Source organism: Gymnoscopelus braueri (genome assembly GCF_963280865.1).
Source record: "Gymnoscopelus braueri genome assembly, chromosome: 19".
Classification (NCBI taxonomy): Eukaryota; Metazoa; Chordata; class Actinopteri; order Myctophiformes; family Myctophidae; genus Gymnoscopelus; species Gymnoscopelus braueri.
The window spans coordinates 23,009,095-23,025,276 of NC_137621.1; the positions used below are offsets into that span (position 1 = coordinate 23,009,095).

A 16,182-nucleotide genomic window follows, 5' to 3' on the forward strand; every position below is an offset into this window, starting at 1 on the left:
TCGATGTCAGTACATCTTCATCAGGTCATGATCATTTGAATTGTGTTCTCAGATCAGCTGATTAATAACCAGAGTTATTCATAGTTCTATCTCATGTTGTTGACCCAGGAAGCTTCTTTAGTAGCTCAGGTCCAAAAGCTCCTTTGGCCTAAAATATACACAACAGATAGTAGGTGAACAAAAATACTAATAATTTTAAACACCAATGACAAAATCCCATTTTTCACAACTTACGTGCACATCTTGACGTTGACACAGATGGTCGTCACACTATCATCTGCAGCAAGCTCATCTACCAGCTTTAGGAAGTTCTTCTCGAGAAATTCCTCGCATTCCATTTTTCCAAACTTGATTGGAAAGACACACATGCGAAGGAGCTTTTTTGTCAGCTTCTGTAATGGAAATGTTGAAAAGTCCAGATAAATAGAAATGTCCATTTTATTATCAAAGACGTCTCTACAACAGTGGTTCTCAAAGTGGGGTCCAGGAACCCAGGGTTCCCAGAGGGGGTTCCTGTAACTCTGAGTGTACACATGGAAGCACATGGACCCGGGTCCATGTGCTTCCATGTGTACCATTTGGTTCCATCTGTACGCTCTTGGAGTTATGGGGGTCCTTAAAATTAAAAAAGTCTGAGAACAGTACTCTACAACATAAGAACCATGGTGAATGATGCCCATGAAGGATCAAACTGTAGATGTTCGTCCATCCTGCAGTGTCTTCAACAGCAGATATAACATAATTGAGGTTGTGTCATGGTGTTTACCTCTACATTGCTGGGAGAGGCAGATTGTTTCACTTGCTCCAGAACTAACTTGCAGATCTTGCATTTGCCGAACAACATTGGATCACCCAGCTGGAAATTAAAGTAGCATAGAATGGTACAGTAGTAATGTTTTGTTCAGCCATTTCCTACTGTTAAGATAATCATTTAGATTATGATTACAAGGTGGATGGAAACATATGCAATATGTTTTTTGTGTGTCTTTTTTATACCTTTCGTACACAATGTTCACTGTATAAAAACGCACCAAAAGAGAAGCTCAGCAGTAGTTCACCCAAAAAACAACTTATTTTCTATCAATCACACCAAAAAATACTTTTTAGCTATTAGCTATTTTATAGCTTCAATCACACACCCCACGAATTCATGGAGTTTTTGTCGCATTCCTGAGCCAATAATTTGATGACGGGGTGCTGGTCAGTAGGAGACTCAACTGAGTCTCAATTGAGCTGTTCAAATTATTGGCTCAGGAATAAGACAAAAACTAAAAACTCTCCATAAATTCAAGGCTTCATGGGGTGTGTAATTGATAGAAAATATGTAATTTTTGGGGTGAACTACTCCTTTAAGCTGTTAAAACACTAGTTGTATAGTGTGGTTATAATATGTCTCCATGAATCAATATTCCTTTTGCATATGGGTCATATGTGTTGTTGTTTTGTTAATATAATGTAATCATTTCATTTACCAGGCTCCCATCTGCTGAAGTTTCCTCTTCCTCAAGGTCATCATGGCCAATCGTCATGGCTGTGCAGAACAAAAGAAACAAAGGAAAGCTGTAAAAGTTAGACCCACAGAGACTACAATTACGCACATAGTCCCACACCTGTGTGATATCCAAATGTAACATGCAAAACGATACATTTATAAAAGCACAGTTGTCTGCAATGGCAACATGACCTATCTATCAAGCCAACTGTAGCAGATAGAGCACCACATATTCATAATATGCTGTTAAATATCTATCTACATAAGAAGACCATACCTGAACACATCAACAGAGTACTGGCAAGCAGGACCCAAGCCATCTTCATGGTTGCAGCAATGTGGTGAATTGATAATGAGGGTCTGAGCATTTCTGGTCTCAAAACACCTTTTATATGAAGCAGAACTGAGGAAACAGATACAGAGAGAGGGGTGGGGCAGGGGGGGGGGTGATCTTTCAGCTCCTTGTACTTCTCTCCCAGGATCCACTCATGTCTCTTCTGCTCATGACTTGCTTCCTTTAGGTCCTAACGTTTCGGAGTTTCAGATGCATACTCACTGACCATTTATTAGCCACACTAGCAGAGGTGGACTAAGTACTCGACCCCAGTACTTGAGTAAGAGTACTCCTTGGTCAAATTCACTCCACTATAAGTAAAAGTAGCTCAGTCAAAATGTTACTCAAGTAAGAGTAAAAAAGTATTTGTTTTTAAATATACTTAAGTATTCCAAAGTACATGCGTACAAATACTTAAAGTAAAAGTAGAAGTACATTTCTTAATTTTGATATCAATTGCTGTAATGTTTTCACAATGAATTTATAGGACCTTGTAACTCTTGTTTCAGAGAAGTACTGTAACTCTCTGAAACCACCTGCACTGCATGCACTGATGTGCTTGCTTGTAGATGTTATACAAAGCCTTCAGAAACACCTATAAAAACATAGAAATGACTGAGGAACCAGAACTAAATACTTTTACTCCTATACACCCATACAAGATGTAACAAAGAGGCGAGCGGAGGGGGAAGCCAGAAACACGGCTAGTGTGAGAGCAGAAGTTAGGCCAATTGCATTTTAGGGAAGAAAAAAAACAGCCAACCTAAAGGCCAAACCGCACCAATGCAACTAGTCGCAACTCCTTGCAACAAAACTGTTTTAAGGTCAACCACACCGATGCAACTCCTTGGAACTGCCATTGGGGTTAATGGTTGCAAGTAGTTGCATGTTGCAACTCCTTGCAACATGCATGGCGAAACATTGTTGTGGATGTGGAGTGGGCTTAAAAGTACTCAGTACTTTATAGCCTTCCTAGAAATATACTTGAGTAAAAGTAAAATATTTGTCTTGGAAATGTACTCAAGTAAGAGTAATATGTATCAAAAAAATCTAATACTAAAGTAAAATACAGATCCTCAGAATCTGTACTCAAGTACAGTACTCAAGTACATTTACTCCGTTACTGTCCACCACTGCACACTAGTCCAAATGCACATAAACGCACATTTCTAACCAGCCAATTACATGGCAGCAACTCAATGCATTTGGGCATGCAGACATGGTCAAGACGATCTGCTGCAGTTCAAACCGAGCATCAAACGTGAATTGAAACGTTGATACAAGGCAGGATGGATCCATTCCTTCATGTTGTAGATGCCAAATTCTGTCCCACGGAACTCCATAAATGGGCATCAAAGGGACACCAACAGACAGACGATACAACAGGTATTGCATAACTGGGTGGGGCATGCCCTCCCAACTTGCATCGTTTCCGTGTAGGCCGGTGCCCAACTGGTCTCAATAATGCTTATTATATGATGACACAATTCCTCTACTGACTGTATCTCGTTGGTGGGCGGTGGACAGTTCAGAAACCTGCCTACCAATGATGTCATCGGTTGGGATTCCATGCTAATGGAATTGACCGGTCTTTCTCTTCCTGGAAAATGTGCACGTTGAAATATAAAATAGAATTGCTGAATGTTCTGTTCTGACAGAGAATGCTGGGTCAAATTGGTGGTTAATACTGTGACTTAAAAAGTGACAGGTTTTTTATTTGAATTTTTTATTGGAGGATAAACCCCTTGAGTTGCATCATCTCGTCTTCCACGGGGTCCTCAGGCACAACGCACAAACAATGACAAGAAACAATCACATAACATTCAACAATAACAACGACAAAACATACACATGAGGGCTCTCACACCATCCCAGACCATTCTACGTGTTACACATGTAGAAATGGAGATACAATATTGAGATCATTAATATATTTAGATAATTTAGATATTAAAAGTTAATTGTTCCATGGTGTGAATACTGTCTAAGAACGTTAGTTGATCACAATCTTTCTTATTCTGATTGAAATGGGCTTCATGGTATACTGTATTTACAATACATTTATGGACAAAGAATCATTGGAACAAACAAACCCTCAGTCATTGGAAGGGAAATGTCAGTTTGACATGATTTTAAATGAAAATAGCTAGATTCAGGTGAGAAAGTATTGCCCACAGCAACCCAATATTCATTTAGAACAATATATGTTTTTGCCTGTGTGTGTGTGTGTGTGTGTGTGTGTGTGGGTGTCTCTGTCTCTGAACAGCTAATCTCTGGCACCGCTGGACCAATCAGCGTGAAACTTGGCACACTCCCTGTAAGCCAAGGAAGAACTTCTGCCCCACATTTTTCTAATCGACCTCATTGTGCCGCTATAACAGGCCGCTTCATTTTTGGTCTATAACTCCACTGTAACAAACCACTCTAAAGGATAAATGATCACCATCAAACCCATAAGTATTATACAGTATAGGTAATAATGTAATGACATGAACTTCCATAATAACCTCAAACAAAAAATTGCAACAGGAATTTATTGATTTAATTTGAAGCTGACAGAATTGTAATTGTTAGGAAGGAAGGCACAGGAGCATCTCGGACAGTTAGACTTTTTAATAGCAGGGTGCAAGTAAAAAAGAGCATGAGAACATTTCAATAATTTGAATTGTGTTCTCAGATCAGCTGATAAATAACCAGAGTTATTCATATTCTGGCTATCTCATGTTGTGGACCCAGGAAGCTTCTTTAGTAGCTCAGGTCCAAAAGCTCCTTTGGCCTAAAATATACACAACAGATAGTAGGTGAACAAAATACATAAAAAATACTAATACATGTAAACACTAGTGACAAAATCCCATTTTCACAACTTACTTGCACATATTGATGTTGACACAGATGGTTTCCACAGTATCAGCTTTCTTTAGCTCCACTACCAGCTTTAGGAAGTACTTCTTGACATATTTCTTGCATATCTTTTTTCCAAATTTGATTTTGTCACAGATGAGATGGAGCTCTTCTGTCACCTTCTGTAATGGAAATGTTCAAAAGTCCAAATAAATAGAAATGTCCATTTTATTATCAAAGACGTCTCTACAACAGTGGTTCTCAAAGTGGGGTCCAGGAACCCTAAGGGTTCCCAGAGGGGGTTCCTGTAACTCTGAGTGTACACATGGAACCAAATTGACCCAGATCCATGTGGTTTCATGTGTACCATTTGGTTCCATTTGTACGCTCTTGGAGTTATGGGGGTCCTTAAAATGTAAAAGTCTGTGAACCACTGCTCTACAACATAAGAACCATGGTGATGCCCAAGGATCAAACTGTATTTTATATATATTATAAAAGCACAGTAGTCTGCAATGGCAACATGACCTATCTATCAAGCCAACTGTAGCTGATAGAGCACCACATAATATGCTGTATCTAAAGAAACAAAAAAAAACATAGGAAAAGCATACCTGAACACATCAACAGAGTACCGGCAAGCAAGACCCAAGCCATCTTCATGGTTGCAGCAATGTGGTGAATTGAATTATGAGAGTCTGAGCATTTCTGGTCTCAAAACACCTTTTATATGAAGCAGAACTGAGGCGTTGCACATTAACACCCTTGCAAACAGCTAGATACAGATAGAGAGGGGCGGGGTGATCTCATCACTCAACACATTACATTTGGTTCTGTAGAGAAGACCACCCATCATGACATGAGTCACGTATTGAAGAGGGTTTATTTGTCATGAGTCATGTATTGAAGAGGGTTTATTTGTCACTCACTCATACATGCAGCTAAATGTTGGTGTGGCATATTCTGCAAGACTGTGCTACAGCAATACAATACAACAAGATAATATTTCAATGTTTTAACAGCTTATTTAACAGCAGTTTATGTACAAGACATCACCTTCATACTCCACAAACACACACACACACACACAGACCCACATAAAACACACACATATGGAATCAAGATTGTTGTTCTGATTACACACACACAGTGCCCTGCTGTATAAAAAGCCAAATATACTGTAAAAATCACACCCTGTGTGAAGTGGGCGGTGTCTTGCTAGCTAATCACAATACTGAATGGAGTCGATCAATCATGTACAAAGGATAAATACATTTATTGAAACACTCTTTATGATGGACAAAACCATAACTTGAAAAAAACCAAATTTTGGTTTTTTTCAAGTTATGGTTGCTTATATAGGGCTATGCACATGTGTCATGTGACACTGGCCAATCACAGTCCTGAATAGGCTGTGATTGGCCAATCACAGCGCAGGATAATTCTACTAATTTCCTGGGCCCAGATCACAGCGCAGGAAAATGTACATTTTTCCAAATCTCACTTATAGGGGCGGTTTCACCGCCCAAAAATATCAACAAGGAAAACAGACGATCCGGGCACTCAATAGTAAAATTAAGGAAACAGCCTTTATTAAAACAAGGCGGCTGCCAACATGTTTTGACCTTGACAGGTCTTCATCACCCCATTGTGACCTTGTAGATCAGTTAATTTAGCTATTTTTTTTATATTTAGAAAATGATAGTGAGAGTGGTTAAAGTCTGTCTGTGGGTTTTATAAATATTTAAACGATGAAAAGAGTTTGTGACTCAATGATTATGGAATCTATTGGAACACAGGCACACAGGTTCTTTTTTCCATTTCATGAAAAGTATCCGGTTTCAGCCTGACAGCGACTACATTAGAGTCAACGAGCCTGCAAATTAAGGCCCGGCCCTAGCAGGGCCCTAACCGACCCAAACAATTACCATAATTTTAGGCCCGAAACCCCCCCCCCCCAAAAAAAATAAAAAAAAATAAAAGATATACATATATATTTATTTTTTCATGGAACCCAAGGCTCGGCCCGGCCCGGCCCGACTAATTAGCATACATTTCCATCCAGGCCCGGCCCGAAAACGTTGGGTCGAGTTCGGGCAGAATTTGAGAACTCTAAGTGAAAGTCATCAGTTAATAAAAATACACATAGGCTACTCATAAGGCCCCATTAGAAAAATGTGTGTTAAAAACGTTCAAAAGTATTAATAAATTGTCAAAGAAATGTCAAGCTTCTTCAAAATATAGATCAAGTGTTTGTGGGATTTGAACCCAGGACCTATGGATCATGTATAGAGTGTCTTTACACAGAGAGCTATTGAACTTGGTCCACATATGGAACTAAATTAATTCACCACAAACTAGAAAAGTGCTCCTCGGAGCACAGGTCTCCGCCAGGTCAGGTAGGCTATTGTGGCCTCCTGGTGGCGCTATAATAGGCCAATGTGAAAAGGGTGGCATTTCTTCTTAGGCCTTTCAATCGGACACTGCATTCATGATTAGAGGCATTTTGTTCCAAAGATGTGTTTTGCTTAATTAGACCTGCTGGTGGCGCTATAACAGGCCAATGTGAATGTGAAAAGGGGGCATTTCTTCCTCGGCCTACTGCGTTCATGTTTTGAGGCATTTTGTTCAAAACTGACCAATCCTGCAAACTTTGGAAGCCACTGTAAGCCAAATAGGATGGAATATGAAATATTCGGACAGATCCATCAGAATCACATGACTATGGAGATACAGTGTACCAATGTGCGTGTTTTTTGGACAGAATCTGAAGGAATAATCTCCAAAAATTTATTTTACATAAGTCGACCTCCTGGTGGCGCTGTAAAAAGCAGATGTGAAGAATGCAGTGCAGATGTTTTTCCTTGGCCTCTATGGTGCAGTTATAGTTAAAAATGCAAATCAGCCGGGTTGATCACATGACTATAGAGATACTGTGTACCGATTTGCATGACGTTTGGTTCAAAGCTGTAGGTGTAATGGGAAAAAATGGGTTTTGCACAAATCGGCCTCCTGGTGGCGCTATGACAGGCCCATGTGAAAAATGTGGGGCAGAGGTTCTGAATTGGCATCCAGGGAGTGGGTGTGCACAGTTTCGCAGCGACCGGGCCAACGGTGCCGGAGATTAGCTGGTAACACACGGACAGGACACACGGACACACACACAGACACACAGACGGACGGACGGACGGACAGGGGGAAAAACATACTCTCTTGCCATGCCTTTCAGCCTGGCGGAGACTATAATGATGTCAATAGTCAAATCTTTGGTCAAAACAAATCCAATCATTCCAATTAATCTAATTTTATCATTTAGAGTTTTCCCCCGTGAATGACAGAAGACAATTTTGCCAATGTTTGACCATTTTAATGTATAGTCTGTCACTTTAGAAATGTGCAGATACCCTGTATAGCAGGGGTGTCGAACTCATTTTGGGGTGCGGGCCACATTGGTCAAAAGGTGACTTGATGTGGGCCGCAACCAGTTATGCATGCACACTCACACGCATTCAGTTATACAGCATTGTTTTTCAGTCTGTTGTCTCAGTCACTGCTACTACAGTATATCACTTTGAAAAAAAAATATTATGAAGAAGAATAGCTATTAGCTACTTTAATTATTGACATTAAAAACAACACGTTTTCACTATAGTGACAGAATTCTTCAAGCAAAATAATTAGATTTAAAGAACAACAGTGGTGTAAAGTAACTAGCTGGCTGGCTGGAATGACCAGCAAAGCCAAGCTGGGAAGCTAGGCTTTGCTGGTCAGTCCAAAAGAACAATTTAAAGCACTAGAAGACTACTTCTATACATTAAACATGTGATGGTGTAGTGGACTAATGCTCGAACTCTCAGCACTGGGTTTCCATGTTCAAGTTCCAGACCTACTGTAGTTGAATGTGAAATTATAAACTTCAAAGGTACTGAGTAATGGTGTAGTAATACTCAGTCTTTCAGCAGAGAGTTTCAATTGTCACGTTTTGCCAGCTAAACTACAAAAAAGTAACTAAAAAGCACTAAAAGACAAATTTGGGGTAGAATAGTAAAGTTACATGATGAAGCTCTCTATATGCTGACGTATTTCAACTTTACTAACTGAAGGCGTACATATAAACACTTCAAGAGTACAAAGAGACATATGATGGGAGTGGCTGAGAGATGGTGTCTCAGTGCAGAGATTCCATGTTCAAATCCCAGTCATTCTATGGTTCATTGCTTTTCAACTTTACTAACTGAAGGCTGACATATAAACACTTCCACAGTACAAAGAGACATAGGATGGGAGTGACTGAGAGATGGTGTAGCGGTCTGAAGATCAGACTCTCGGCATGGAGATGCCATGTTCAAATCCCAGTCATTCTATGTTTCATTGCTTTTCAACTTTACTAACTGAAGGCTGACATATAACACTTCAAGACTACAAAGAGATGTCCGATGGGAGTGGCTGAGAGATGGTGTAGCGGTCTAAAGATCAGACTCTCAGCACAGAGATGCCATGTTCAAATCCAAGGCATTCTATGGTTCATTGCTTTTCAACTTTACTAACTGAACGCTGACATACAGTATAAACCAGACTTGTCAAACTCGCGGCCCGCGGAAAGGTCCATAGCGGCCCGCGAAATACTTTTAAAAATAGTAAATTGATACTACATCTAACACAGTGTTTAACAACCCTGGCAAACGTCCCAATTTTGGTCCGCGAGTACTGCTGAGGTGTTCCGCGCCGTTTGAAGAAGGTGTGAACCCAGCCCCTCGAGAACAATAACATGGGCTCAGGCTGCCGCTGCCTTAAACTCATAGTCCGCTGCGGACACACAGCCAATCGACCCTCGCCCATAGGAATGCAAATGTGTGGCTTTGTCTTCATGGGGCCATCACATGTACTCCCCTGGCAGGTAGCCTACTCAGGGATGAAAGTGCCGTGGGTCTGAGCGGGCCGATATGGCGTTCAGCAGATCCGCCAAACTGCGAAGAAGAGGGGGGCTGTCAAGCCCATGTTATAACCTGCCGCATGTCCAACAATAAAACACATACAGGCCTACTAACGTTAAATCAACATAAGTGTTCGTTTTCTTATAAAATGCTTCTAAATCGCTCCAGTGTGTTTGTGTCAACATACAGAGAGAATCTCTTGCAACTTCAAGCCGCCGTGCCGTCAATATAATATAACCGGAAAACTCGCCCCAATACACGCTCGCCCCCATTTCTTTTCGCTGACAAGCGGTTCTTGTACTCCTGTATTTGTTTTACTGAGGATAAGGTTAGAAATAAGTTTACGGTTAGCCATATTATTAGTTTTACTGAGGTTACGTTTAGGAATAAGGTTAGGTTTAGGCATAGTTTAATGAGGTTACGTTTAGGAATACCAGGTGAATATCACCGGATTTCCCCCGGGGTGACTGTTTTGGGGCGAGAGTTTTGGTGTTCGTCTGTAGTGGGCAACAGCGCATGCGTCCGCAATAGTGCTATCAGGATCAGATTATTAGATATTATTATCAGATATTAGAAGTGTATTGGGTACCAAATATACTTACCAAATAAGTTTTACTCTGGGAAGGTTTTCAGACTCCTCCATTCATTGCACTGACCCAAGTGTATATATTTGTAGGCCAAAGATTTATATATTTGTAATGGTCAAGGTTTCCTGCCCAATAATCTCTCTCTGTGGAAAGCATCTGTGTCATTTTAAGATTTATTTGGCTATTCAAAAATAGCAGATATACAAGCTCATAGTGCGGCACTGAGTGCCACACTATGAGCTTGTAGATCTGCTATTTTTGTAAATGTAAATAATTAAAGTAGCTAATCTTCATAAAACATTTTTTAAAGTGATATACTGTAGTTATAGCAGTGACTTAGATGTAGTGGAGTAGAAAGTTCTGGAAATTGGAAATACTCTAGTAAAGTAAAAATACGTCAAATCTTTACTTAGGTACAGTACTTGAGTAAATGTAATTAGTTACTTTACACCACTGTTCTATAAATGTAATTATTTAACCACCCACACACATTACCAGGTATTGTTTAACTTCAAATCATTCTACTTAAAATGGTTTATAATAATAATTGTAATAATAATAATAATAATAATAATAATAATAATAATAATAATAATAATAATAATAATAATAATTATTATTATTATTATTATTATTGTTACAAATTGCATTGTTTGTTTTCTGAGACAAGACAACAGATTGAAAAACAATGCTGTATAACTGAATGCGTGTGAGCGCGCATGTGCGTCCGCAACTGGTTCCTGCCCACCTCAAGTCACCATTTGACCAATCTTGCCCGGACACCAAAATGAGTTTGACACCCCTGGTATAAACACTTCAAGAGTACAAAGAGACATACGATGGGAGTGGCTGAGAGATGGTGTAGCGGTCTAAAGATCAGACTCTGTGCATGGAGATGCGATGTTCAAATCCGAGTCATTCTATGATTCATTGCTTTTCAACTTTACTAACTGAAGGCTGACATATAAACACTTCAAGACTACAAAGAGATATACCATGGGAGTGCCTGAGAGATGGGGTAGTGGTCTAAAGGTTGGACTCTCAGCACAGAAGTTCCATGTTCAAAACCCAGTTGTCCCATACTTCAAAGTTGTAGTACTTTGACATTTTCAAGGCCAAAATACAAAAAAGCAAGTCAAAATCACAAAGAGATCTGTTAAGGGAGTGGCTGAGAGATGGGGTGGTGGTCTGAAGGTCGGACTCTCAGCACAGAGGTTCCATGTTCAAGCCCCATATTTTAAAGTTGTAGTACTTTGAAATTTTCAAGGCCAAAAAGCAAGTCAAGAGCACGAAGAGACATGTGAAGGGAGTGGCTGGGAGATGGGGTGGTAGTCTAAAGGTCGGTCTCTCAGCACAGAGGTTCCATGTTCAAATCCCAGTTGTCCCATACTTCAAAGTTGTAGTACTTTGAAATTTTCAAGGCCAAAATACAAAAAAGCAAGTCAAAAGCACGAAGAGACACCTGCTGACGGCCCAAAGGTGCGTTGGCGCAGTGGTGTGGTGTGCTTGATCGGTTGCCTCTGCTACAGACAGTTCGCAGGTTCAAGTCCCATGCCATCAATGTACTGGAGGACCATCGGTGGGACCGCATCCCTCCCCTGTTTCCTGATAGTTAAATGTGGGGGGTTATGTCTGAAAGAACTCTGCCCAGCTAAGGTTTTACAGAAATACATTTCGTAAACTCATCGGGCTGATTACACTCCCGACCCCTTCCGTAGAAGCTCAGCAGGGTGCCTTTTGGGGATCACATGGTTTTGCTGCCTTGGTGCCTCTGAAGGACTTGTATGGTATCACTGGTTTGCGAACAGGGCCATCTGGTGGATAAACACTGAGAGCACTGAGAACGCCAAAAACACCGAAGACACATCGGCGGCACTCAGAGCCTTTGAGGCACATGGAGCCTCGGTGACTCTGAATGAGTTCGAGTGTCCCTCTGTAAAACCTTAGCTGGGCAGAGTTCTTTCAGACATAACCCCCCACCTTTAACTATCAGGAAACAGGGGAGGGACACGGTCCCACCGATGGTCCTCCAGTACATTGATGGCATGGGACTTGAACCTGCGAACTGTCTGTAGCAGAGGCAACCGATCAAGCACACCACACCACTGGGCCAACACACCTTTGGGCCCTCAGCAGGTGTCTCTTCGTGCTTTTGACTTGCTTTTTTGTATTTTGGCCTTGAAAATTTCAAAGTACTACAACTTTGAAGTATGGGACGACTGGGATTTGAACATGGAACCTCTGTGCTGAGAGTCTGACCTTTAGACTACCACCCCATCTCTCAACGACTCCCTTCACATGTCTCTTCGTGCTCTTGACTTGCTTTTTGGCCTTGAAAATTTCAAAGTACTACAACTTTAAAATATGGGACTTGAACATGGAACCTCTGTGCTGAGAGTCCGACCTTCAGACCACCACCCCATCTCTTAGCCACTCCCTTCACATGTCTCTTTGTGGTTTTGACTTGCTTTTTTTGTATTTTGGCCTTGAAAATGTCAAAGTACTACATCTTTGAAGTATGGGAGAACTGGGATTTGAACATGGAATCTATGTGCTGAAAGTCCGACCTTTAGACCACTACCCCATCTCTCAGCCACTCCCATGGTATATCTCTTTGTAGTCTTGAAGTGTTTATATGTCAGCGTTTAATTAGTAATGTTGAAAAGCAATGAACCACAGAATGACTGAAATTTGAACATGTAATCTCTGCACTGAGAGTCTGATGCTTAGACCACCACACTTAGCTGATGTGTCATACAAGTTAGACCCTCCAGAAAAATGCGATTTTGCGATCGCATAATTTTACAGCAAAATGGCGCATAATTATGCGGGGATAACGTTTTTTCAAAAAGGCCGCCTCGCATGAAGGAAAATTGCACACTGCGTTCATGTTTTGAGGCATTTTGTTCAAAACTGACCAATCCTGCAAACTTTGGAAGCCACTGGAAGCCAAATAGGATGGAATATGAAATATAGGACAGATCCATCAGAATCACATGACTATGGAGATACTGTGTACCAATTTGCGTGTTTTTTGGACAGATTCTGAAGGAATAATCTCCCCAAAAAAAATCTCCTGTTATCAGACGGTCTGAGGTTGGCAGGTGTGACCCTGGCCAGGGTCAAAAATTGTGTTTGAAATCCGAACGTTTATGTAGATGAATGAACCGGTCAAAATGGAGAAAGTGCAAACACCAGGTTGAAGTTCATCCATGATGGTCATGACAGATCCAGGGTGCACTAGCGATTTGTTTACATTCGACCGCATGGCTCATTTGCATAAGACGTTACCATATTGATGTCTATCCCACTGTTGAGGGTTAGGGTTATGTTTTATATATTTTGTTTAAGACTTACAGTAGAATGCCTTGCCCCACTGGAATACAGTGACTGATATGAATTAATAATATACTGGACCATACGTAAAATGAAGAATACCTTGTGATATCAGTGACATTTTATTACAAATGAAAATAAAAATAAGAAACAGTGCATTAACAATACGTTTTCGTATAGCAGCAATTTTGCATGTACAATATAAATATAAATATATTGTCTGTCGGGCGGAAACCTCATTATGGCCAAAACTGTTACTTTTCAGCATAAACATTCTAAAATAGCAAAAACAGCAGATAGACAAAAAAAACAAGACTTGTGCAACATAATTTGGCAAGACACAACTCCGGTTTACTTCCCGTATCTGCAGGTGGGCGGACGCCAACCTGCTTCTGGTCTCCTAAAAAGGCGTCCGCCCACTTCACGCAGATAGTTACGCGAGACGCGAGACTAAGCAGATACGGGAAGTAAACCGGATTTTTGTTGCGCGAGTCTTTTTATTTTTTTCAGGACTTTCAAAAAGCGTTAAGCATTGGTTCTCAACCCCCAGGGGTCCTTGGGGGGGTTCCAGGGGGTCCCTAGCAAAATGTTATTATTAAATATGGCTCTTTTATTGCTACTTTTAACTTTTTAATGGATCCTATGTAAGTAAAGCCTGATAAAAGTGTCAAACTCCCAAAATCCCCAAATCTGGAAATTACATCTACCGGTACTCTGTTAAAAATTTCCTGTGGGGGGGGGGACCCCCAGCGTGGTCAAGAGCCCCCCCCCCCACTAGTTCCCCCCCCCCTGGGAAAAAATCTCCTGTTATCAGACGGTCTGAGGTTGGCAGGTATGGGGAAACTAGTGTAGTATATACACATCACCCACATCCTTTTTTAGCAGATGCATCAACGTCTTTATTGTGGTTCTCATTTCATGTTTCATCTTTGTTTCGTTTTTTAGAGAGCCCTTTATGTGCCAGTGTGTCTGCTTCATTGTGAGGGAAATAGAATATACTGGCCCTGGAGATTTCATATAACTGCCATGAACCCTAGTCAACCAGCAACGTAAGTTAATAACCTCAAACAAAAAATTGCAACAGGAATTTATTGATTTCATTTGAATCATATACATAATACTCATACATTGAAATCAGGTAAAGCTGACAGAATTTTAATTGTTAGGAAGGAAGGCACAGGAGCATCTCGGACAGTTAGACTTTTTAATAGCAGGATGCAGGTAAAAAAGAGCATTTCGATGCATTTCGATGTCAGTACATCTTCATCAGGTCATGATCATTTGAATTGTGTTCTCAGATCAGCTGATTAATAACCAGAGTTATTCATAGTTCTGGCTATCGCGTGTTGTGGACCCAGGAGGCTTCTTTAGTAGCTCAGGTCCAAAAGCTCCTTTGGCCTAAAATATACACAACAGATAGTAGGTGAACAAAAGACATAAAAATACTAATCATTTTAAACACTAGTGATAAAATCTTACTTGCACATCTTGACGTTGACACAGATGGTTCTCACATCTTCAGCTGCAGCAAGCCCGTCTACCAGCTTTAGGAAGTACTTCTGGACATATTTCCTGCATATATCTTTTCCAAATGGGATTTTGCCACAGATCTGATGGAGCTTTTGTGTCAGCTTCTGTAATGGAAATGTTCAAAAGTCCAGATAAATAGAAATGTCCATTTTATTATCAAAGACGTCTCTACAACAGTGGTTCTCAAAGTGGGGTCCAGGAACCCTCCGGGTTTCCAGAGGGGGTTCCTGTAACTCTGAGCGTGTACACATGGAACCAAATGGACCCGGGTCCATGTGGTTCCATTGTACGCTCTTGGAGTTATAATGAATGATAATGATAATGAATTTTATTTGTATAGCACCTTTCCAAACAAAGTTCCAAAGTGCTGCACAGAGCAAAAATAAAAACACCAGACAACAAAGCAAAACATTAAATTAGAAAAACAACATTACAGTGTATACAGTCATATAAAAACAATTAGGAAAAACACTTAGTGTAGAGGTAGGTTTTCAGAAGTGACTTAAACAGAGGCACGGATGGTGCTAACCTTGCAGTGCGTTCCACAGCCTAGGTGCCCGGGCGGCGAAGGCCCGATCCCCCCGGGTTACTAGGTAAGTAAAAGGGACCTCAAGGAGGGCTTTATTTGAGGATCTAAGAATGCGCTCAGACTTAGAAGGGGACAACATATTAGAGATATAAGTAGGGGCCAATCCATGCAGGGCTTTATAAGTAATAAGTAAAAATGTTAAATCACTCCTGGAGCTCACAGGCAGCCATTGAAGGGCAGCTAGTATGGGTGTGATATGGTCCAGTTTTTTCGTACCAGTGAGCAGTCTAGCAGCAGAGTTCTGTATCAGTTGTAGGCGGGATATGACTGTCTTGCTAAGGCCGGAGTAGAGGGAGTTGCAGTAATCAAGGCGTGATGATATAAGTGCATGAATGACCTTTTCGAGGTCGGGGGCTGACAGAAATGACTAGATTCTTGCAATTTTCCTCAGCTGAAAGTAGCAGGCTGCAGGATTGAACAACTGTCGTTACTTGTCTGTTAAAAGAGAGGTCGGAGTCAAAAATCACACCCAGATTTCGGGCAGCAGGTGTGGCATTTGCGTAAAGGGAACCAAGTTGTGAGTGGAGGGGGAGGGT

At 40.9% G+C, this 16,182-nt stretch overlaps 1 protein-coding gene and 1 long non-coding RNA gene across 3 annotated transcripts; both read right to left on the reverse strand.

Annotated features, from left to right (window-relative positions):
* Position 1: 1 nt before the first annotated feature.
* On the reverse strand, positions 2–5,353 carry LOC308074209 (uncharacterized protein). Of its 2 annotated transcripts, none has more exons than XM_080413556.1 (5): positions 5,285–5,353; positions 1,473–1,531; positions 767–856; positions 235–392; positions 2–148 (listed from the first exon to the last, which is right to left on the reverse strand). In XM_080413556.1, the coding sequence occupies exons 1-5, from the start codon at positions 5,331–5,333 to the stop codon at positions 118–120; spliced, it is 387 nt and encodes a 128-aa protein (XP_080269682.1). In that variant the 5' UTR covers positions 5,334–5,353; the 3' UTR covers positions 2–117. The 2 variants fall into 2 exon arrangements, with proteins under 2 accessions (XP_080269682.1, XP_080269681.1); XM_080413555.1 differs by lacking the exon at positions 5,285–5,353 and adding an exon at positions 1,770–1,836.
* A 9,247-nt stretch (positions 5,354–14,600) lies between these two features.
* On the reverse strand, positions 14,601–15,135 carry LOC308074313. The gene is made up of 2 exons (XR_013932088.1): positions 15,007–15,135; positions 14,601–14,925 (listed from the first exon to the last, which is right to left on the reverse strand). It is a non-coding gene; the product is annotated as an uncharacterized lncRNA (long non-coding RNA).
* Positions 15,136–16,182: the final 1,047 nt, after the last annotated feature.